At 39.1% G+C, this 17,484-nt stretch overlaps 3 protein-coding genes across 3 annotated transcripts in view; 2 read left to right on the forward strand and 1 right to left on the reverse strand.

Annotated features, from left to right (window-relative positions):
• Positions 1 to 53: 53 nt before the first annotated feature.
• Positions 54 to 3,565, forward strand: guca1a (guanylate cyclase activator 1A). The gene is made up of 4 exons (XM_037759906.1): positions 54 to 418; positions 1,652 to 1,801; positions 1,892 to 1,985; positions 2,807 to 3,565. Exons 1-4 carry the CDS (start codon positions 221 to 223, stop codon positions 2,932 to 2,934), a joined length of 570 nt encoding a protein of 189 aa, XP_037615834.1. The 5' UTR covers positions 54 to 220; the 3' UTR covers positions 2,935 to 3,565.
• Positions 3,566 to 5,058: 1,493 nt separating this feature from the next.
• orc5 (origin recognition complex, subunit 5) lies at positions 5,059 to 16,143 on the reverse strand. Its single transcript, XM_037760859.1, has 15 exons — positions 16,046 to 16,143; positions 15,645 to 15,781; positions 13,041 to 13,133; positions 11,544 to 11,729; positions 11,120 to 11,194; positions 10,190 to 10,301; positions 9,725 to 9,855; positions 9,556 to 9,604; positions 7,881 to 7,971; positions 7,686 to 7,735; positions 7,337 to 7,449; positions 7,172 to 7,219; positions 6,981 to 7,091; positions 5,438 to 5,550; positions 5,059 to 5,321 (listed from the first exon to the last, which is right to left on the reverse strand). Exons 2-15 carry the CDS (start codon positions 15,756 to 15,758, stop codon positions 5,276 to 5,278), a joined length of 1,332 nt encoding a protein of 443 aa, XP_037616787.1. The 5' UTR covers positions 15,759 to 15,781; positions 16,046 to 16,143; the 3' UTR covers positions 5,059 to 5,275.
• The window catches only part of lhfpl3 (LHFPL tetraspan subfamily member 3), a 38,767-nt gene continuing 36,958 nt past the window's right edge, over positions 15,676 to 17,484 (forward strand). Inside the window, exons 1-2 of the mRNA XM_037760860.1 lie at positions 15,676 to 15,791; positions 16,940 to 17,346. The gene's annotated coding sequence lies outside the window, so the exon portion shown is untranslated. The remainder of the gene's footprint in view (positions 15,792 to 16,939; positions 17,347 to 17,484) is intronic.

Consider the following 17,484-nt stretch of genomic DNA (forward strand, 5'->3'; position numbering starts at 1 on the left):
GATTAGACCCAAGGAGGACGCAGAGGGGAGAGCACCGCCTCATCCCCAAACACAGACAGGTACAAAAGGCGCCCGCCAGCCAGTCGCCACTCTCACCCTAAAAGTCCCGTTGTTGCGTGACTGTGAAGAGGGAGAACCTCCGCTTCACAGTAGACCAATTGGGCTGAGAGGTTTGTGGTCACCAGCTGCAAAGAGATCTGATCAACACACTTCAGGAGAAATGGGTAACTCAACAGGAAGCACTGTGGACGACCTGCAGGCGGTGGAGATGCACCTCTGGTACAAGAAGTTCATGACTGAGTGCCCGTCGGGTCAGCTCACCCTACACGAGTTCAAGCAGTTCTTCGGGCTGCGAGGGCTCGACCCCGAGGCCACCGCCTACATAGAGCAGATGTTCCGCACGTTTGACATGAACAAGGTGAGATGCTGCATTTTTACCAACAAAGTTTAATTCAAGAGGGTTTATACGTTAACTGTAGAGAGAGGAACTTTTTAAAGATAGTAAGGTGTGATGGTTCTTGTAGGATTTCTTTTTTCAATATTTTTATTGAGTTTTAACATAACAGAAATCAATATGATCTTTGACCAGGTAATAATAATTAATACTTAAATAAATGTTATAATAATAATAATAACAACAATATAATAATAATAATACATATTTTATATATATATATAATACAAAATAAAATAATAAAAATGAAAGATGAAAAAAATCTAATAAGAATATACAATAATAAATATTATATATATAATAAAAATAAAATAAAGTAATACAAATTAAACAATTAAAAATGCTAATAATAAAAAATATAAGAATAAATATATATATAATAAAATAATAATAATGGGACTCCAAACTTCGTTTTTAAGTTGAACCACATGGATATTTATTACAAGGGGACGTGTTTAATTTGAATCTTTTGTCCAAAACTCTTTTGATAAGTTATAGGGTTTAAAATCCTCAATTTTGATGCGCTGGAAACAGCAAATGTAAGGCCTTTTTGTCTGAAAAAATACTTAAATAATTACTTTACAATCAAAATGTGGCAAATAAATCTCAGTTGATCGACTAATCCATTAATTGACTAATTCTTTCAGCTCTAAAACGGATAAAAACACTCGAATAAGACGGTCTGCTGCTTGACTTTTGAAGTGTTTGTTCGGGGTTGAACCTAAAGTTGGGTCAAGAGCTGAAAAGTTCTTAAAACTGTCGCCCAAATTGAAAAACATCTGTATTCATGTTCATTGAATGCATTGACCTCCCAGTTTGTGACCCTTGGATCAGTTTAATTAAGCATCTCGGAGCTGGCGACAGGGTCATCGCAGGATGTGCCTGTCTGAGCAGCTATATTTAGGCCCCCCTTCAGCTCACAAAGGGCCGTGGTAGCTAATCTTTCTGCATGATTTAAACTGAGAGATTATCTGTGAGACAAATGCTTTGATGCCGAGATTGTTGCCTGTGTGTTCAGACAGTCCCTGGAGATAATCCTCCGTCCTGGTACGCTTTATTACACACAGATAGTTTTGGAGTTGAGATGAAGGGGGGGACTGATTTAACTGATTTATCACTTTGAACGTCTGGAAATAGGTTAATAACAAGCAGACGGTCATGCATAATCATTTATTGACACTGTGCTTGCTCTCGCAGGACGGCTACATAGACTTCATCGAGTATGTGGCCGCTCTCAGTCTGGTGATGCGAGGAAAGATGGAGCACAAGCTGCGCTGGTATTTCAAACTTTATGATGTGGATGGCAACGGCTGCATTGACCGACACGAGCTCCTCAACATCATAAAGGTAGAGTATATCATGCACCTGCAACAGTAGGTTTTATATAGCAAGTCCTGGTCTCAACATGGCACGCTGATTTTACTCTGTTCCCCGCAGGCCATTCGAGCAATCAATGGGAGTGAAAATCAGGAGACATCCGCTGAGGATTTCACCAACAGCGTGTTTGACAGGATTGATATAAACGGAGATGGTGAGTGTGTTCTGGCAACTGTATATGGAGATTTACGAAGAAATCGATCGTGGGTGGACAGTGTTCAGACATTTATCAGCTCGAGTGCTGTCTTGAGTCAGGAAACACAACAAGCACTATAAGAAGATATACATGTTTTAAAGAAATGCAGCAAAAGGGCCTTCTTGGATGCCTCTGTGGTAAAAGTGTCCTCTAGGATGCCCTTCCAGTGGACAAAATGAGATAAAGTGCTCTCTTGGATGCCCCTATTGTTGGTAAGACATGATAAAGTGCCCTCCAGGGTGTCCTTCCAGTGGAGAAAATGAGATAAAGTGCCCTTTAGGGTGCCGTTCCAGTGGAAAAAAATGAGATAAAGTGCCCTTTTGGATGCCCCTATCGTTGAGAAAACATGATAAAGTTCCCATAGGGTGCCCTTCCAGAAGAGTAAATGAGATGCAGTGCACTAATGGGTGCCCTTAAATGGAGAAAATGTGATGAAGTGTCCTCTAGGGTGCCCTTTCAGTGGAGAAAACAAGATCCAGTGCACTAATGGGTGCCCTTAAAATGGAAAAAAAACATGATGCAGTGCCATATAGGCAACCCTACATGCTAGAAAGCTTTCTGTGTGCTGACAGCCTGAGTCCATCACTACTGTAGGTGGCTGTTGAACACAATAACAATCCCTAAAACGTTTTACAAAAGATGCTAATTCAACTTTTGCACAAGTATCAGTGTCTTTAAACTATTTGTGAGTCCGACAATAAATCCTTGGAGTAGCCTCCAACTTGTAAACCTGACTTAATTTGCAAACACAATGTCTTTAATCTTTCCCCCTCCAACAGGCGAGCTCTCCTTGGAGGAGTTCGTGGCCGGCGCTCGCAGTGATGAAGATTTCATGGAGGTGATGATGAAAAGTCTGGACCTCACCCACATCATGGCGATGATCCACAACAGGAGGCGCAGCGTTTAGGATGTGCTGCCCAGTCAGACTACCTCATCCTCATTCATGATTCACCCAGAGAGCCTGGCCTCTGGTAAAAAAGGTCATTTATAGACTGAGATTTCTATTAAGATTGAATAATATAATCCCAGTGTACTGCAAAAACACTGACATGTCTTATTTCTAATCTCTAAAAGAGCGACACATATGCACTTTAAATGCATTTGGATGACTCAGTCGACCTTTGCAAGCTGGTCATTGTCCTTGTTTATCGATGCTGAGCCCTTCCAAGGCCACCTTGGCAGGAGGGATGATCTCTAAGACGGTCCACTTACCCACTGATACCCCCGAGGGATAACACAGGGAGATAGTGGAGCAGAGTGCTATTACATGCACTCAATGCTCTCCAAAACCTTTTCTTTTTTTTATGGGTCTGAGTTCTTCGTCTCTTTTTACCCGTTTTTGTCTGTGGGATTTATCCTACTATGACTCTGCAGTAAGCTTCACATCCAGGCTAATTTGATTAATTCAAAGGCTGTAAAATACAGGAACAGGAAAAAGTGTCTGAGGAGATTTAGTAGTGAGTGAGCAGATTATCAAATGTTTACCTTTTTTAAACATGTTTCTAACCTTTTTAAAATAAAAGAAAGCAGAAGTCTTGTGGTTTTGTGTCTTTTTTGAAGGAAAATAAGTCAAAATTCTCTGATACCAGCTTCTTAAATGTGAATATTTTCTGGTTTCTTTACTCTTTTATGACAGTAAACTGAATATCTTTGAGTTGTGGACAAAACAAGACATTTGAGGACGTCATCTTGGGTCAATAAAATGTCAGAAAAAATATCTATCCTCATGTTCAAGAGTTTAAATTACTTGCTTTTTTAAATTTTTTTGACTAACAAAAATCTCTCAAAATCTCAAATATATGCAGTTTACTATCATAGAAGACAGAAGTTCAAAACCAGCAAATATTCACATTAAAAAAACATTCGAAAAACGGTTGCAGATTAATCTTTCCTATATCAACTGATCGATTAATCGACTGATCGTTTAATGTCAAGTTGGTTGTTTGAAACAGTAGAGACAGAGTAATAAAAAGAAGGACCCAAATTCTGGAAAATGTATGTAATGATATTAGAGCTGCTACAATTAATCGATTAGTTGTCAACTATTAAATTAATCGCCGACTATTTTGATAATCGATTAATCGGTTTGAGTCATTTTTTAAGAAAAATAAAAGTCAAAATTTTCTGATTGCAGCTTCTTAAATGTGAATATTTTCTGGTTTCTTTACTCCTCTATGACAGTAAATTAAATAACATAATATGAGGATGTCATCTTGGGCTTTGGGAAACACTGATTGAAACTTTTCACCATTTTCTGACATTTCATAGACCAAACAACTAATCGATTAATCAATAAAATATTCAACAGATTTATGAACAATGAAAACAATCGTAAATTGCAGCTCTACTCTCCGTACCTCAACACGTTTTAAGATGTACATCTCATCGGAAAGCCAAGCAAATTGGAATTTTAAAGGTGAATTTAATCATTTTCTAAACACGGCCCAATTAAGATGAGACAGCTCTTTAAAGAAAAGATGTTTTTTTTGTCTCCCTTTGTGTTTTTCTGTCTGTAACTATGTGTTTTTTATACTGCTGCTTTTCTGAAAAGAGATTCTTAATCTTAATGGGACTCACCTGGTTAAACAAAGGTTAAAAAAAAAAAAATCACAAGCCCAAAAGGTTGGAGACCCCTGGTTTAGTTTAGATTAAAGGAGGACGAATAAATCGGAGCCCAATTAAAAGAGCAAACTTGTAGTTTTTACACAATAAATCTTCATAAAAGCTTGTGAATTTTCTCCATTATAGTATCAGTATGACTTCAGTATACAACCTCATACAACAAGGTAAACAAAGGTGACACATCACGGCAACAAAATCCTCCCTTTGAGCAAGTACGATGATTCACCTGCATGGTGCCAAGGTCGCTCTATGTCAGACTAAAAAGGCTAAACTCTCATCGTATTCATCTTTTTTATCCCATTATTTTAAGCAGGATGAACTATATTATATACTGGCTCTCTTTGTTTTATAAAAGAAGAAATCCCTTTGGATATTTCCTTTAAAATACATAATAAAAGTAAAACAAACCTAATTCATAATTGCCAATATGGCATTTATTTTATAGAAATGCAAATACTTAACATGGACAGTCATAAGAGACAATCTCATTCATCATCCACAAGGGGGCAGCGACATAATTGGATTAATTTTCCTCCACAACAATAGTCTGAGCTCCTCGTTTGGCTCGTCTTTAAATTAAATGTATAAATCCACCTTTTGTCTTGTGTGTCGTCTCTCCGTCAGTCTCACAGGAAGTCATAAAGGTACTTGACAATCTCAAAATTCACCGTCCTGGAAGAAAAAAAATCACACACAGCACATTCTCTGTGAGTAAAAAGGTTAATTTACTTGAGTATTTCTGCCTTCAGTCTCGGTCATACTGTATTAGCAGACATGTATACACACACCTGGAGATGGCACAGATGAAGTCCATAGAAACGGCACATTTGTACTTGGGCGCATCGAGCTGGTCGTCGTGGCTGACCTGAGTCAACAGCTGTAGGGTCACCAGAGACGAGATCTAAATGGAGAACGGAGGGAAACATGAAATGATTCTCTGTTCCACTTCTTTAAACACAGCTTTCCCTCACTCTGAAGCCGAGGCACTAAATGATAGAGAGAGATATGGGTCGAGCTTAATTTCCTAAAACCATTTCATGCTCTGGGCCATAAATAGATCCTGAAACTCACGACCATATGGGCAGAAAACTCTCACTGGTCATTAGGTTTGATTTAACATAAAATATTGTGTCATTTGCACCTAGAAATGGGGGAAAATATCATTTAAAATCCTCTGATTATTATAGTGTACATTCATTTTCATTTGCTTATCTGGCTAATGGGGGAAAAAGCGTGAAATTAAATAATTTTCTATAGACTCTAGTCTTTCTACAGCTAATGTCGGGATCATGGAGAAGGATTACAAGCACTGCAGGACCAAATGAAGGACAACATTAAACCACCACAGAGCTCAGTTTAACTCAACGGAAATGGTCGTGTTGATTGCGTGTAAACAGACAGTTAAGGAGGTTAATTGAACTACTTTGGATGGATAATTTTTAGTGTTCTGCTGACAAACACATACATACGTCTTTATTTGTCCTTGATTTAACGAGTCTAGTCATAACAGACTGTCCTCATCATCAACAGATGACAGGGATTTTAACTGTCAGAACGGACAAATTTAAAAATGTTTACGGCCTTGAATCCAGGATTTTTCAAAAAATTTAGATTTTGACCTCATGGTCCCGGTAGATGATAAATCAGAGGATCACTTCAGTTATTATAGTTCATCCTGAGGTGACCATGAATGTCTGAACCAAATTTAATGACAATCCTCCGCCAAGGTCACTACACCCTTTCACTGAGTTTTATGAAAATCGCGCCAGTAGTTTTTTCGTAATCCCGCTGACAGAAAAACAAACCGAACCAAAAACATAACCCACTGAGACATAGACGATGTATACATGTATTTATCTGTATTTTTCAACGTCAAATTGCGCAGTGGGAACCTCCTTGAAAGGGGGAAAAATGAATGTGAACCTCATGGTGACGCTAGAGTTAAAGCCAAAGTCATCCCTAGAGCCATACCACCACATACCACGGATTTGAAGAAATTCCCTCAAGGCGTTCCTGAGATATCTCGTTCGCGAGAATGGGACAAACGGACAACCCGAAAACATAATGCCTCCGGCCACGACTGTCGCCGGTGCAGCGGCATTCAAATAATAAATTTATTACATGCTCAAACAAAAGTGATTTAATGTCAAACAATGTGAGAAAAAAGTTCCGTCACTGGAATCTGAGGAGCCTCTTCTAGTTGTTTGGTCAGTGGGAGTTAACTCTATCTGCGCACTGTGTCCTGAATGTGTTGTGAAATATGGTAAAAAATTATGCAAATGTGAAGCGACTAAATGTGACTGCAGCAGCAGCAGCCAACTGGACACTGACCTGGGAGAAGATGCTGGCCGTTGGGGCGACTCTGCTGTCCACCACGCTGTAGAAAATGGCGAGCAGGCGGTCCAGAGGGAACGGCTTTGGGCCCAGAAGATGGTTACTGGTCTAGAAAACAGACAGAATATATTGAGATTATATCTGAAGATTGTGATTAACACTGAGCAGTGTTGTGTTAAGATGATCACCTTTTCATTTTTCTTCAAGAAGTTTGTTTTTCTGATTTTACCGTGGTGCTGTTGGGAGGAAACAGAAGGACATCAGACTCATTCATTCAACATACTCTCTGTCCTTAGACGGTTGATTAGGATAAGAAAAAACTACGCAAGCGTGATAAGATCAAAACCCTGTACCTTTACAAAGAAGCGTTTATCTGTGCGTGCGGGGTTGTAGGACGCCAGGTAGGCAGCGATCAGCAGGAACTTGGAGTAATAAGGCAGTTCAACATGAGTGTGAGCAGATAAACCTGACGGGAAATAAATGCAGTGAGTCACTTGTACCATATATCTGGAACGCTAAATATACTTTCATACGGTACATCGTGATGTTCACAAGATTAGGTGATAATGTATTTATTTTGGGTGTGATGTGTTGATATGCTGTTAAAACAAATCGAGGGTGTCACAGCACCCTATCAGCTGTTTAACATCTGCTCTGCGTTACATCAGTGAGTGCCACAGCGCTCTCAGTGTGTGTTAATACCTCTCAACGCTCCAGTCTCCTCCGTTTGCTGCATCTGCTCCCACTGAAAACTGAACAGAGAAAAGAGAAGAGGACATAACGATATAAAATAAACCACAACATCAGTGATCATGCTCTATCAGGTTGTTCACCAGACGGCAGCAAACAAGCAGAATTAGATCAACAGTGATGCGGTTCATTGTAAAAGACACAGACCTGGACACTTCTCTCAGGTAAACAGTCTGCATGGCTTTCTTCAAATGAGGCTCAACGTTCCTCCACAGCTTGTGTGTTTCCGTCTCTTTCACTGGAGACATAAAACAGAGCAGCGTTGATGAAAAAGCCACAGTCATAAAGCACAAAATGAGTTCAAGTTTATAAAGAGAAGGGATGTAATCAGTAAGGTAGGGAAAAACAATGGATGAAATGACTATGCGTAATGTGGAAGGTGTAGTGAAGGTTGTAGAGAATTATCACCCAGCTGCCCCTCAGCTCTGTGGAGCTTTTAACCTCTCTTAGCACATTGTTTGGGTTTTACAGCCAATAAAACTCCACACAGGAGGCAGTTGTTTTCAGCTCTGATAAATCGACTGCACACTGCCTGCCCAGCTCCAAATGGAACACAGACAAAGTTAACAACTAGCCGAAGAAAGTCAAACACCTAGCGGCTAAAGATCTAGATATTTTTGTCACACCACATCAAGAGGAAAACAAAACAGAGCTTCAAGTACAGCAATTTTTTTACTTAAGCTTTTTTTATACTCCGTGCAGGCCTTCACAGATGCGCGCACTACGAGCACGCACAAAGGCGTTTATGCTCAACGTGTTGTTCTTTGCAGTATTCGTCGAAACGCCAGAGGACGTACAACCTAAATATTCTGTGAAGAAGCAAGAAGTCAACGAGTGTTATGGGCAAAACGCTATAAACCAAACTCCTCAATGCCGGAAAGGAATTGTAATTAATTGTAAACTTATATTCATGGACATACTTTGTAAAGAAAGGAGTCAAGTATTAAATGTATTATAATGAAAGTAGGTTGAAAGGTTTAATATCCTGTATCTCATTTTTGGCCGACGCAATCTCGCGCCGGGGACACTACGGCGAACACAAACCCTGCTTCATACTTCTGCATTTAGGGGTTATGCTGTAACAACATGTAAAACATGTAACTACAGCGTAGGTCTGTACTGAATGTTATTTTTTACATTGAAAGCTTCTATTGAGGTTTTCAAATTAAGTTTCGAATGTCTGTTGTCATATTTTATCATCCATCCATCCATCTTCAACCGCAACATCACCATCCCAAAAAATGAAAAAAGGTTATTGTGGTTATATAAATGTTATTTATGCTACTGTTAGATTGCTGCTAGACCGCCCGTTAATACAGGTGCGAACTGGAGAGTAAACAGTTTTTTGACCACAGTGAAAATGTTGTTTTTGAAAGGCTAAACGGCAACAAATATGGACTGAAGCACAATATTTAGATAGATAAAAACATGTTCTGAATTTTGTAAATGATTACGTCTATTTTTTTCAGTAAATGTTGACTTTACAGCGCTCTGGAGTTATTGGAAATGTTTGGATCACATTGACACTGATCACTTGCCCTCGCAGTTCATTGTGCGGCTGCTGGTTATAGTGTTATCCATTAATACTGGACTAACTTCAAAAATTGTTGTCCCCATTAGTCACTTAGACACAAAAACATGGGACCAGGTTTAAAAATACCGAAGTTATCCTTTAAAGAAATAAAAATTGAAAAGTTCAAATAGCTTAAGGCCATTTCAACATGATAGAGAGATCCCTCTTCAAATGAACACAAATAAAAGGGTAAAATAAAGTATCATTAAATATTGATCAACTGTCAGATGAATGAATAAAAGTCTTTACCTTTTCCTTCTGCTAACGGCTCGCAGAACTTTGAAAAGTTGAGGGCAGCCTAGTTGAAAGAAAAGAGAGAAATCAATGATGCAAGACTGAAAGAAAATCAAAACAATGAAAAATCTTCTCTGAATTATGAGTATGAGTGTGTGTGTGTGTGTGTGTGTGTGTGTCTGACCAGGTGTCGCAGCTCTCTGAGGTCCCGACAGACCGAGTAAAAGACTCCCAGCAGGATGTTGACGTAGGACGAGTAAAGCTCAGCTGAATATGAGGGATGTTTGTCCTGGGACAAAATCTGCTGCAGCTCACCTTCAAATAAACGGACAAAATAGACAAACACACATACAGAAAACCACAAAGTCACTACACTCACACAAAAACAGAGATATCATAAAAAAGAAAATGTCTCTTCTCACATCTCCAGCACAATGATTCACTTCCTCTGAAGTGCTGAATTCATACAGTGGTGTTTTTATAACGCACTATTCCTCCACAGACGCTGCCTAAAGTGTTAGAACAAAATCGCAGGTACAAATCTCACATCTCGCACCGCATCCGCCAAGTGTGCGTCATCATTATGCAGCGTGATGGGAGTGTATTCATGACACGGGCTGACGTAGCGCGCATGTGTGAACAATTCTACCTTTACTGTAGTCGGGGAAATGGAGCAGAAGAGGCTCGAAGCAGCCGGTGTTTGGTCTAAACTTGTCCCAGACGATTTCACTGAGCAGGATGACGGTGACGTTATCCTCAACCTGAAAGAGACACATATACAAATATGTAATGACAGTGTATTCAGTGAGAGTACGTCTCCATGGCTACAGACGTTACTACTAATTCAATTTATGTGTTTTATATATTTATATCTCAAATGTCTTGTTTTGTCCACAGCTCAAAGATATTCAGTTTACTGTCACAGAGGAGTAAAGAAACCAGAAAATATTCAAAATGTCCATTTTCTGACATTTTATAGACCAAACAACTGATCGATTAATGGAGAAAATAATCAACAGTTTAATCAACAATGAAAATAATCATTAGTTGAAGCCCTACTTGTGCCTTTCTGCCACTATAATATAATACACTCTAACTCCTAGGCAGTAAATCCATCACGTTAACCTTTTTCCCCCGAGAGGCCATAATAATAATAATAATAATAATAATAATAATAATACAGAGACACATCAACCCTTCATCATTCTGTCATCCTTCACATACGTGTAAATCTGCATCCTAATTATCACTTCAGATTCCTGCGTGGCAGCACTGAAGCGTTGTGACATTGAAAAGACAGATTCCTCCAAACACTCAACCAGAAAACAATCAGCTTTCACAGGAATAAAAACACAAATAATAGTCACATAAGTCTTTTATCCTCTTGATGTCTCTAATTAAAATGCTGCGAGTGGTTCGCCATCCTTCCTTCTTTCCTAACAGCATTATGAGAGAGCTCCACACACACTCAGCTCAAGGTCAGTCATTACAAAAGAAGCTCTTCCAGTCATCATGCATGCAACAACAATAAAGTGGCACACTTGATAGATAACACAAAGAGCTCGCTGCACTTTCTCACCAGCTCCTGAAGACGCAGGAGAGCGGGGAGGAGGTTGGCGTCGGTGTCTCTCAGAAGCTCGGCTTTTTCCATCACCTGAAAAATACACATTTGAGCTCATTTTGTGACATATTCAATAAACTAGAGGTTGTGAATGGCTGTTGTATCATGCCACATTACTGTTTTACGTGCAGTGTGAGCTCACTTTCTAATATAATAAAATGATGAAGCCAAAACACTAGATTAAAAATCCCACTTATTCTCCCCAGGCTAATGCATCTGGAGCTTTGTTCAGCATCTATTTGCATATGTTATTATCACTACCAATCATATTATCATACAAACATTTCAGTGACACATCCCAAGAATAAATCATCTCAGTATTTTGGTGTGCCAAGTGAGGAGTGATGTTCTGACTGGGGCCGTTAAAGTGCACGGCACTCACAACGTATCGCGTCTGCTTGGCAGGAGACTGGGAGCGCTGCTGTCTGTAGACGCGTACGAAGTCAGACAGGGAGGGACTGCGGGGGAGCAGCGAGGCGGCGTCGCAGCCGAAGAAGGACAGCAGCACTTGTTCAAACAGCAACGCAACAGAGACACATTCGACACAGCTGACAGTGGCGTGAGGCAGCTGCGGAGAGGAAGAGGAGGAAGGAAGGATGACAGACAATCAGTTTGATATGTGTGGAGTTAAATACACATCTTCACATTGTGGTTGTTCGCTCCTTCAATCAGTCCTTAATGGAATGAATGAAGTATTCAAACTGTCACAGCCATCCTCTGCTGTAATTTGGTGTTACATAAGAGCTTAGTCACTGATTGAAAAACAAATTAATTGGCAGTTATTTCGATAATCGATTAATCTTTTCAGCCAAACATTTGCTGGTTCAAGCGTCTTCTTTTTCATATTTAGTAAACTGAATATCTTTAAGGTTTTGGACTGTTGCTTGGTCAAACAAGCAGTTTGAAAATGTCACTTTGGGGTCTGGGAAACTGTGAGGAGCTACTATTTTTTGACATTTTATAGACCAAATGATTAATCAAGAACATAATCAGTCAACTGCTATAAGCATTTTTATTTATTATTACATTCCCCTCCTTTACCTCCGGCTCTCTGGATGTTTATACTGTATTTATGTTAAGTCCTTTTTCATAGGTACCCTTTGAAAAGGAAAATAAACAGACTATGAATCAACCTAAATTAAAGCTTGTATATCCATTTGCACTGCCTGTGGGTGTAATAACAATGCATTTTGAAATTAAAAAAAGAACATTATTAAAAATAAAAAAAAATAAAATAATTGGCAGATTAATAAATAAAGAAAATAACAGTTGCAGCCTTAGTTAGTTGGTTACTGTATTGTCCACATTGTGAAAAACTATCCTAGAGTTCATCACAATTGTAGTTGGCAAGAAAGATTTTCTGTACACGTTTCTGGAGGCATTTAATTGTCTATAGCGTAAATATTCTTCAACTAGAAGTGTGGGTGCAAACTGGGTGGGAAGGAATCTAAATCAGACACCTAGTGATTCCATGAATTTTAAATAGAGAAGGGAAACATAAGCCTACGCACACATTCAAAGTACGCACACAAAGCTTTGTGTGCACTGAGAAAAGGCGATTTTTCTGAAAGGCAATAAAATTTATTGAGGGAAGTGAAATTCTTGGTACTTTAAATCAAATCTACTGCGGTATTTCCAAGCAGTCTTTCAGTGGTCTCTAGGAGGCTTTGCATGATTAAAGTTCCAGCATCTGCTTAAGGTTTATATAAGCTTAAAGTAGTCGGTGAGTCAAACTCTTTCATGTTAAGCAGACACTCACTGACATAAACCTGATTAACTGTTTGTCCTGTGACAAACTTTTGTTGTCTGTCTGCATACGAACAATCAAACACCATTCAATCATGGAGGTCCCTGAACTGACAGCAAATCTCTCTCTTACCCCAAGTTCCTTCAGCAAAACCTGCATCACATGACTCTTCCCTGAAGCCCGATGACCATAGATGAAGATGGAGGGGTAGCTGTACTGGTGCGGCTGTAAGAACAACATTCAGTACATTTTTACTCAATACAATTGTGACATTTCATTATGATCAATAACAATCTAAACAAACACGTTCTCCAAGTTCATTCACGTACAAAGATTTAAAATGAATCAAAATATTTCTTCATCAGCAAACACCTGAATCCATAATGGACAAGTCTGTGGCAACAAGAAGTATTGTTCTGTGCTGTTGATTCACAATGGTGATCATGAAGAAATATTATTTTCAAGCTAGACAAAATTTTAGCTAGCTAAAATAAATGTTTTAGAAAGATTTAAAATGTAACTTCACTTTTTTTTTGCTGTAAAATTAAATTAAATTAGTTAAATTATTTAAATTAATTTAACATCTTACAACTCACCTTTTTAGCCTATTTCTTTTTATATTGTATTTATTGTAAAAAAAATGTAATTGCTTTCGTCCAAAATGTAGTAAATGAAACAAAAAGTTTTTATGATATTTTTTTCTGGTTAGTTTACTTGAAAAATCCAAAGAGTGCAGTACAACAGAGCACTATGAAGTATGTACTTATAAGAAGAAGAACAAGAAGAAGAAGAGGAGGAGAAGAAGGGGAGGAGGAGGAGGAGGAAGTAGAGGAGGAAGAAGAAGAAGAGAGGAGGAGGAGAAGAAGAAGAGGAGAGGAAGAGGAGGAGGAGGAGAAGGAAGAAGAGGAGAAGAAGAGGAGGAGGAGGAGGAAGTAGAGGAGGAAGAAGAAGAGAGGAGGAGGAGAAGAAGAAGAGGAGAGGAAGAGGAGGAGGAGGAGAAGGAAGAAGAGGAGAAGAAGAGGAGGAGGAGGAGGAAGTAGAGGAGGAAGAAGAAGAGGAGGAGAAGAAGAAGAAGAAGAGTAGGTGAAGAAGAGGAGGAGGAAGAAGAAGAGAGGAGGGGGAGAAGAAGAAGAGGAGAGGAAGAGGAGGAGGAGGAGAAGGAAGAAGAGGAGAAGAGGAGGAGAAGAAGAAGGGGAGGAGGAGGAGGAGGAAGAAGAGGAGGAGGAAGAAGAAGAGGAGAAGAAGAGGAGGAGAAGAAGAAGAAGAGGAGAGGAAGAGGAGGAGGAGGAGTAGGAAGAGGAAGAGGAGAAGAAGAGGAGAAGAAGAAGAAGAAGAGGAGAGGAAGAGGAGGAGGAGAAGGAAGAAGAAGAAGAAGAAGAGGAGGAGGAGAAGGAAGAAGAAGAAGAAGAAGAAGGGGAGGAGGAGGAGGAAGAGGAGGAGAAGGAAGAAGGAGAGGAGAAGAAGAGGAGGAGGAGAAGAAGAGGAGAGGAAGAAGAGGAGGAGGAGGAGGAGGAAGAAGAAGAAGAAGAGGAGGAGGAGGAGGAAGAGGAGGAGAAGGAAGAAGGAGAGGAGAAGAAGAGGAGGAGGAGAAGAAGAGGAGAGGAAGAAGAGGAGGAGGAGGAGGAGGAAGAAGAAGAAGAAGAGGAGGAGGAGAAGGAAGAAGAACAAGAAGAAGAGGAGGATGAGAAGAAGAAGAAGAAGAAGAAGAACAGACTTCCACATAACACCGGTGCTGACACCAGCCTACATACCTGCCTCATGAAGAAGAAGAAGAAGAAGAAGAAGAAGAAGAAGAGCTACATACCTGTCCCATGAAGAAGAAGAAGAAGAAGAAGAAGAAGAAGAAGAAGAAGAACAGACTTCCACATAACACCGGTGCTGACAGGTCTTGACACCAGCCTACATACCTGCCTCATGAAGAAGAAGAAGAAGAAGAAGAAGAAGAAGAAGAAGAAGAGCTACATACCTGCCTCATGAAGAAGAAGAAGAAGAAGAAGAAGAAGAAGAGCTACATACCTGCCTCATGAAGAAGAAGAAGAAGAAGAAGAAGAAGAAGAGCTACATACCTGCCTCATGAAGAAGAAGAAGAAGAAGAAGAAGAAGAAGAGCTACATACCTGCCTCATGAAGAAGAAGAAGAAGAACAAGAAGAAGAAGAAGAAGAGCTACATACCTGCCTCATGAAGAAGAAGAAGAAGAACAAGAAGAAGAAGAAGAAGAGCTACATACCTGCCTCAAGAAGAAGAAGAAGAAGAACAAGAAGAAGAAGAAGAAGAGCTACATACCTGCCTCAAGAAGAAGAAGAAGAAGAACAAGAAGAAGAAGAAGAAGAGCTACATACCTGCCTCATGAAGAAGAAGAAGAAGAAGAAGAACAAGAAGAAGAAGAAGAAGAAGAAGAAGAAGAAGAGCTACATACCTGCCTCATGAAGAAGAAGAAGAAGAAGAAGAACAAGAAGAAGAAGAAGAAGAAGAAGAAGAGCTACATACCTGCCTCATGAAGAAGAAGAAGAAGAACAAGAAGAAGAAGAAGAAGAGCTACATACCTGCCTCATGAAGAAGAAGAAGAAGAACAAGAAGAAGAAGAAGAAGAGCTACATACCTGCCTCAAGAAGAAGAAGAAGAAGAACAAGAAGAAGAAGAAGAAGAGCTACATACCTGCCTCATGAAGAAGAAGAAGAAGAAGAAGAACAAGAAGAAGAAGAAGAAGAAGAAGAAGAAGAAGAAGAGCTACATACCTGTCCCAGGAGCGCCAGCAGCATCCCGGCCTGCATCTCTCTGCAGGGCAGCTGCTTAGAGACCCTCTGCAGTCTCTCCTCCTCATACCCGGCTTGTTGTAACAGAGCTGACATCCCGGTATACAGGATCTATCACACTGTGAGGAGGTCAGTGACGACACACACCCAGGCTAACGTTAGATAGCTATCTATCTAGCTACCTTTAACGGTCAGTTGCAGCACACTCAGCACGATATTCACTATAAAATACGATCAAAACAATCAATACTGTAGGAAATACATATACTGTACTGTGGAAACACATATATCTGGAAATCAAACGTGTAACAGAGTTAAAAAGCGGTGAAAAGCTGAGTTAGTTAAAGTTAAAAAAACATAAACAAACAGTCAGGAGGACACTCAGGAGTTTCGCGCGCGCCTTCAGATTACGTCAAATGACGGTCTACGTTTGCCAGCCAATCAGAAATCGCGCAATGAATCATGGGTAATGGAGTTTTTTGGCTTTAAAACTCGCATTGGTGAAATAAAGGGATATCAGATGCTTTTATATACTTTAAAAACAAATATATAAATATATGTATTTATTCATTTATTCCTAAGCACTTTATTCATTGTGTGTGTGTGTGTGTTTATATATATATACAGTATATTTATATATATATCATTATTTATTTTGAGAAATTATTTTACATATTAAGATATACAGTATATATACATATATATCGTAATATGTAAAATAATTTCTCATTTTTTTTTATAAAATGGCTTTTAATAAGACTTTCTCTTTTTGTTTTTGCTTTTATTTATTAATTTATTCCTAAGCACTTTATTCATTGTATATACAGTATATATAATATATATATATATATATATATATATATAATATTTATTTTGAGAAATTATTTTACATATTAAGATATACAGTATATATACATAAGTATATATGGATATTTATAAATATCCATATATACTTATGTATATATATATTTTTTTTATTATTATTTTTTTTGTACTATTATTATTGTTGTTGAATAGGTGCATTTGTGTGCGTTAATTCTTGGATTTGCATTTTCAATACCCTGCTCCTACAATTAGAGAATTATGATGCAGCTGTAGTGGGATTATTATGGGAGCATTACATTTAGGACTATTATTGTTTTTATTATAAATGTACCATTGTGTCTGTTTAAAGATTTCGCGCGTATTGCTGGGATAATGCGTCAGAGTGGGATTAGTGGATGTGGGTTGGTCCTATGTGCTCTCCTCCTCCTCCTCCTCCTCCTCTGATTCAATAGGAGCTCAGCTGCAGCTCAGACGGACCATTTCAGCCAGATCTCACTCACCGAACCACGGTGCTGAGAGAGCCTGGTATTGTCTTGTCGGAATAACAGCCTTCTGGCTTTGGACACGACATTTTTTCAAAATACAACATGAGGACAAATGTTGGATAAATACAACGTGGTTTTCTTGAATGGAGTTCTGGAACGCACGTTTTCTGCTGAGCGAGAGTGATGAATGAGAACCAGAGAGGAGGAGAGGAGAACCACATCGCCATGGATACCAGAGAGCAGGGATGCTGAGGATGCTGAGGATGCTGATGATCAGTGGAGGCTGGTGGAAATTTTTTCTTGGTGGTGCTGTGCCACATCCAATCAATTTCAGCAAACATCCCGGTATGATTTAATGCAAAAGAAAAGTGAAGGTATCAAAAACACATGACTACTTTGCAGTTAAATAATCAACAATTATTTTATTCCAACAGGAAGAGTAAATAATGCTTTGATAAACACAACAGTATAAAATGTACTCAGTGGTGGAATGTAACTAAGTACTTAGATAC

The sequence above is a fragment of the Sebastes umbrosus genome, chromosome 23, assembly GCF_015220745.1.
Source record: "Sebastes umbrosus isolate fSebUmb1 chromosome 23, fSebUmb1.pri, whole genome shotgun sequence".
NCBI classification, from domain to species: domain Eukaryota; kingdom Metazoa; phylum Chordata; class Actinopteri; order Perciformes; family Sebastidae; genus Sebastes; species Sebastes umbrosus.

Bases quoted from the DNA above. Each gene is read 5' to 3' on its own strand.
- guca1a (XM_037759906.1), top strand. From the start codon at position 221: ATGGGTAACTCAACAGGAAGCACTGTGGACGACCTGCAGGCGGTGGAG. The intron at 1,802-1,891 runs GTAGAGTATATC...TGTTCCCCGCAG, and splicing joins AGCTCCTCAACATCATAAAG to GCCATTCGAGCAATCAATGG. The intron at 1,986-2,806 runs GTGAGTGTGTTC...CCCCTCCAACAG, and splicing joins GATTGATATAAACGGAGATG to GCGAGCTCTCCTTGGAGGAG.
- orc5 (XM_037760859.1), bottom strand. From the start codon at position 15,758: ATGTCAGCTCTGTTACAACAAGCCGGGTATGAGGAGGAGAGACTGCAG. The intron at 11,730-13,040 runs GTAAGAGAGAGA...TCCTCTCCGCAG, and splicing joins TTTTGCTGAAGGAACTTGGG to CTGCCTCACGCCACTGTCAG. The intron at 5,322-5,437 runs GTGTGTGTATAC...TTTTTCTTCCAG, and splicing joins TTCATCTGTGCCATCTCCAG to GACGGTGAATTTTGAGATTG.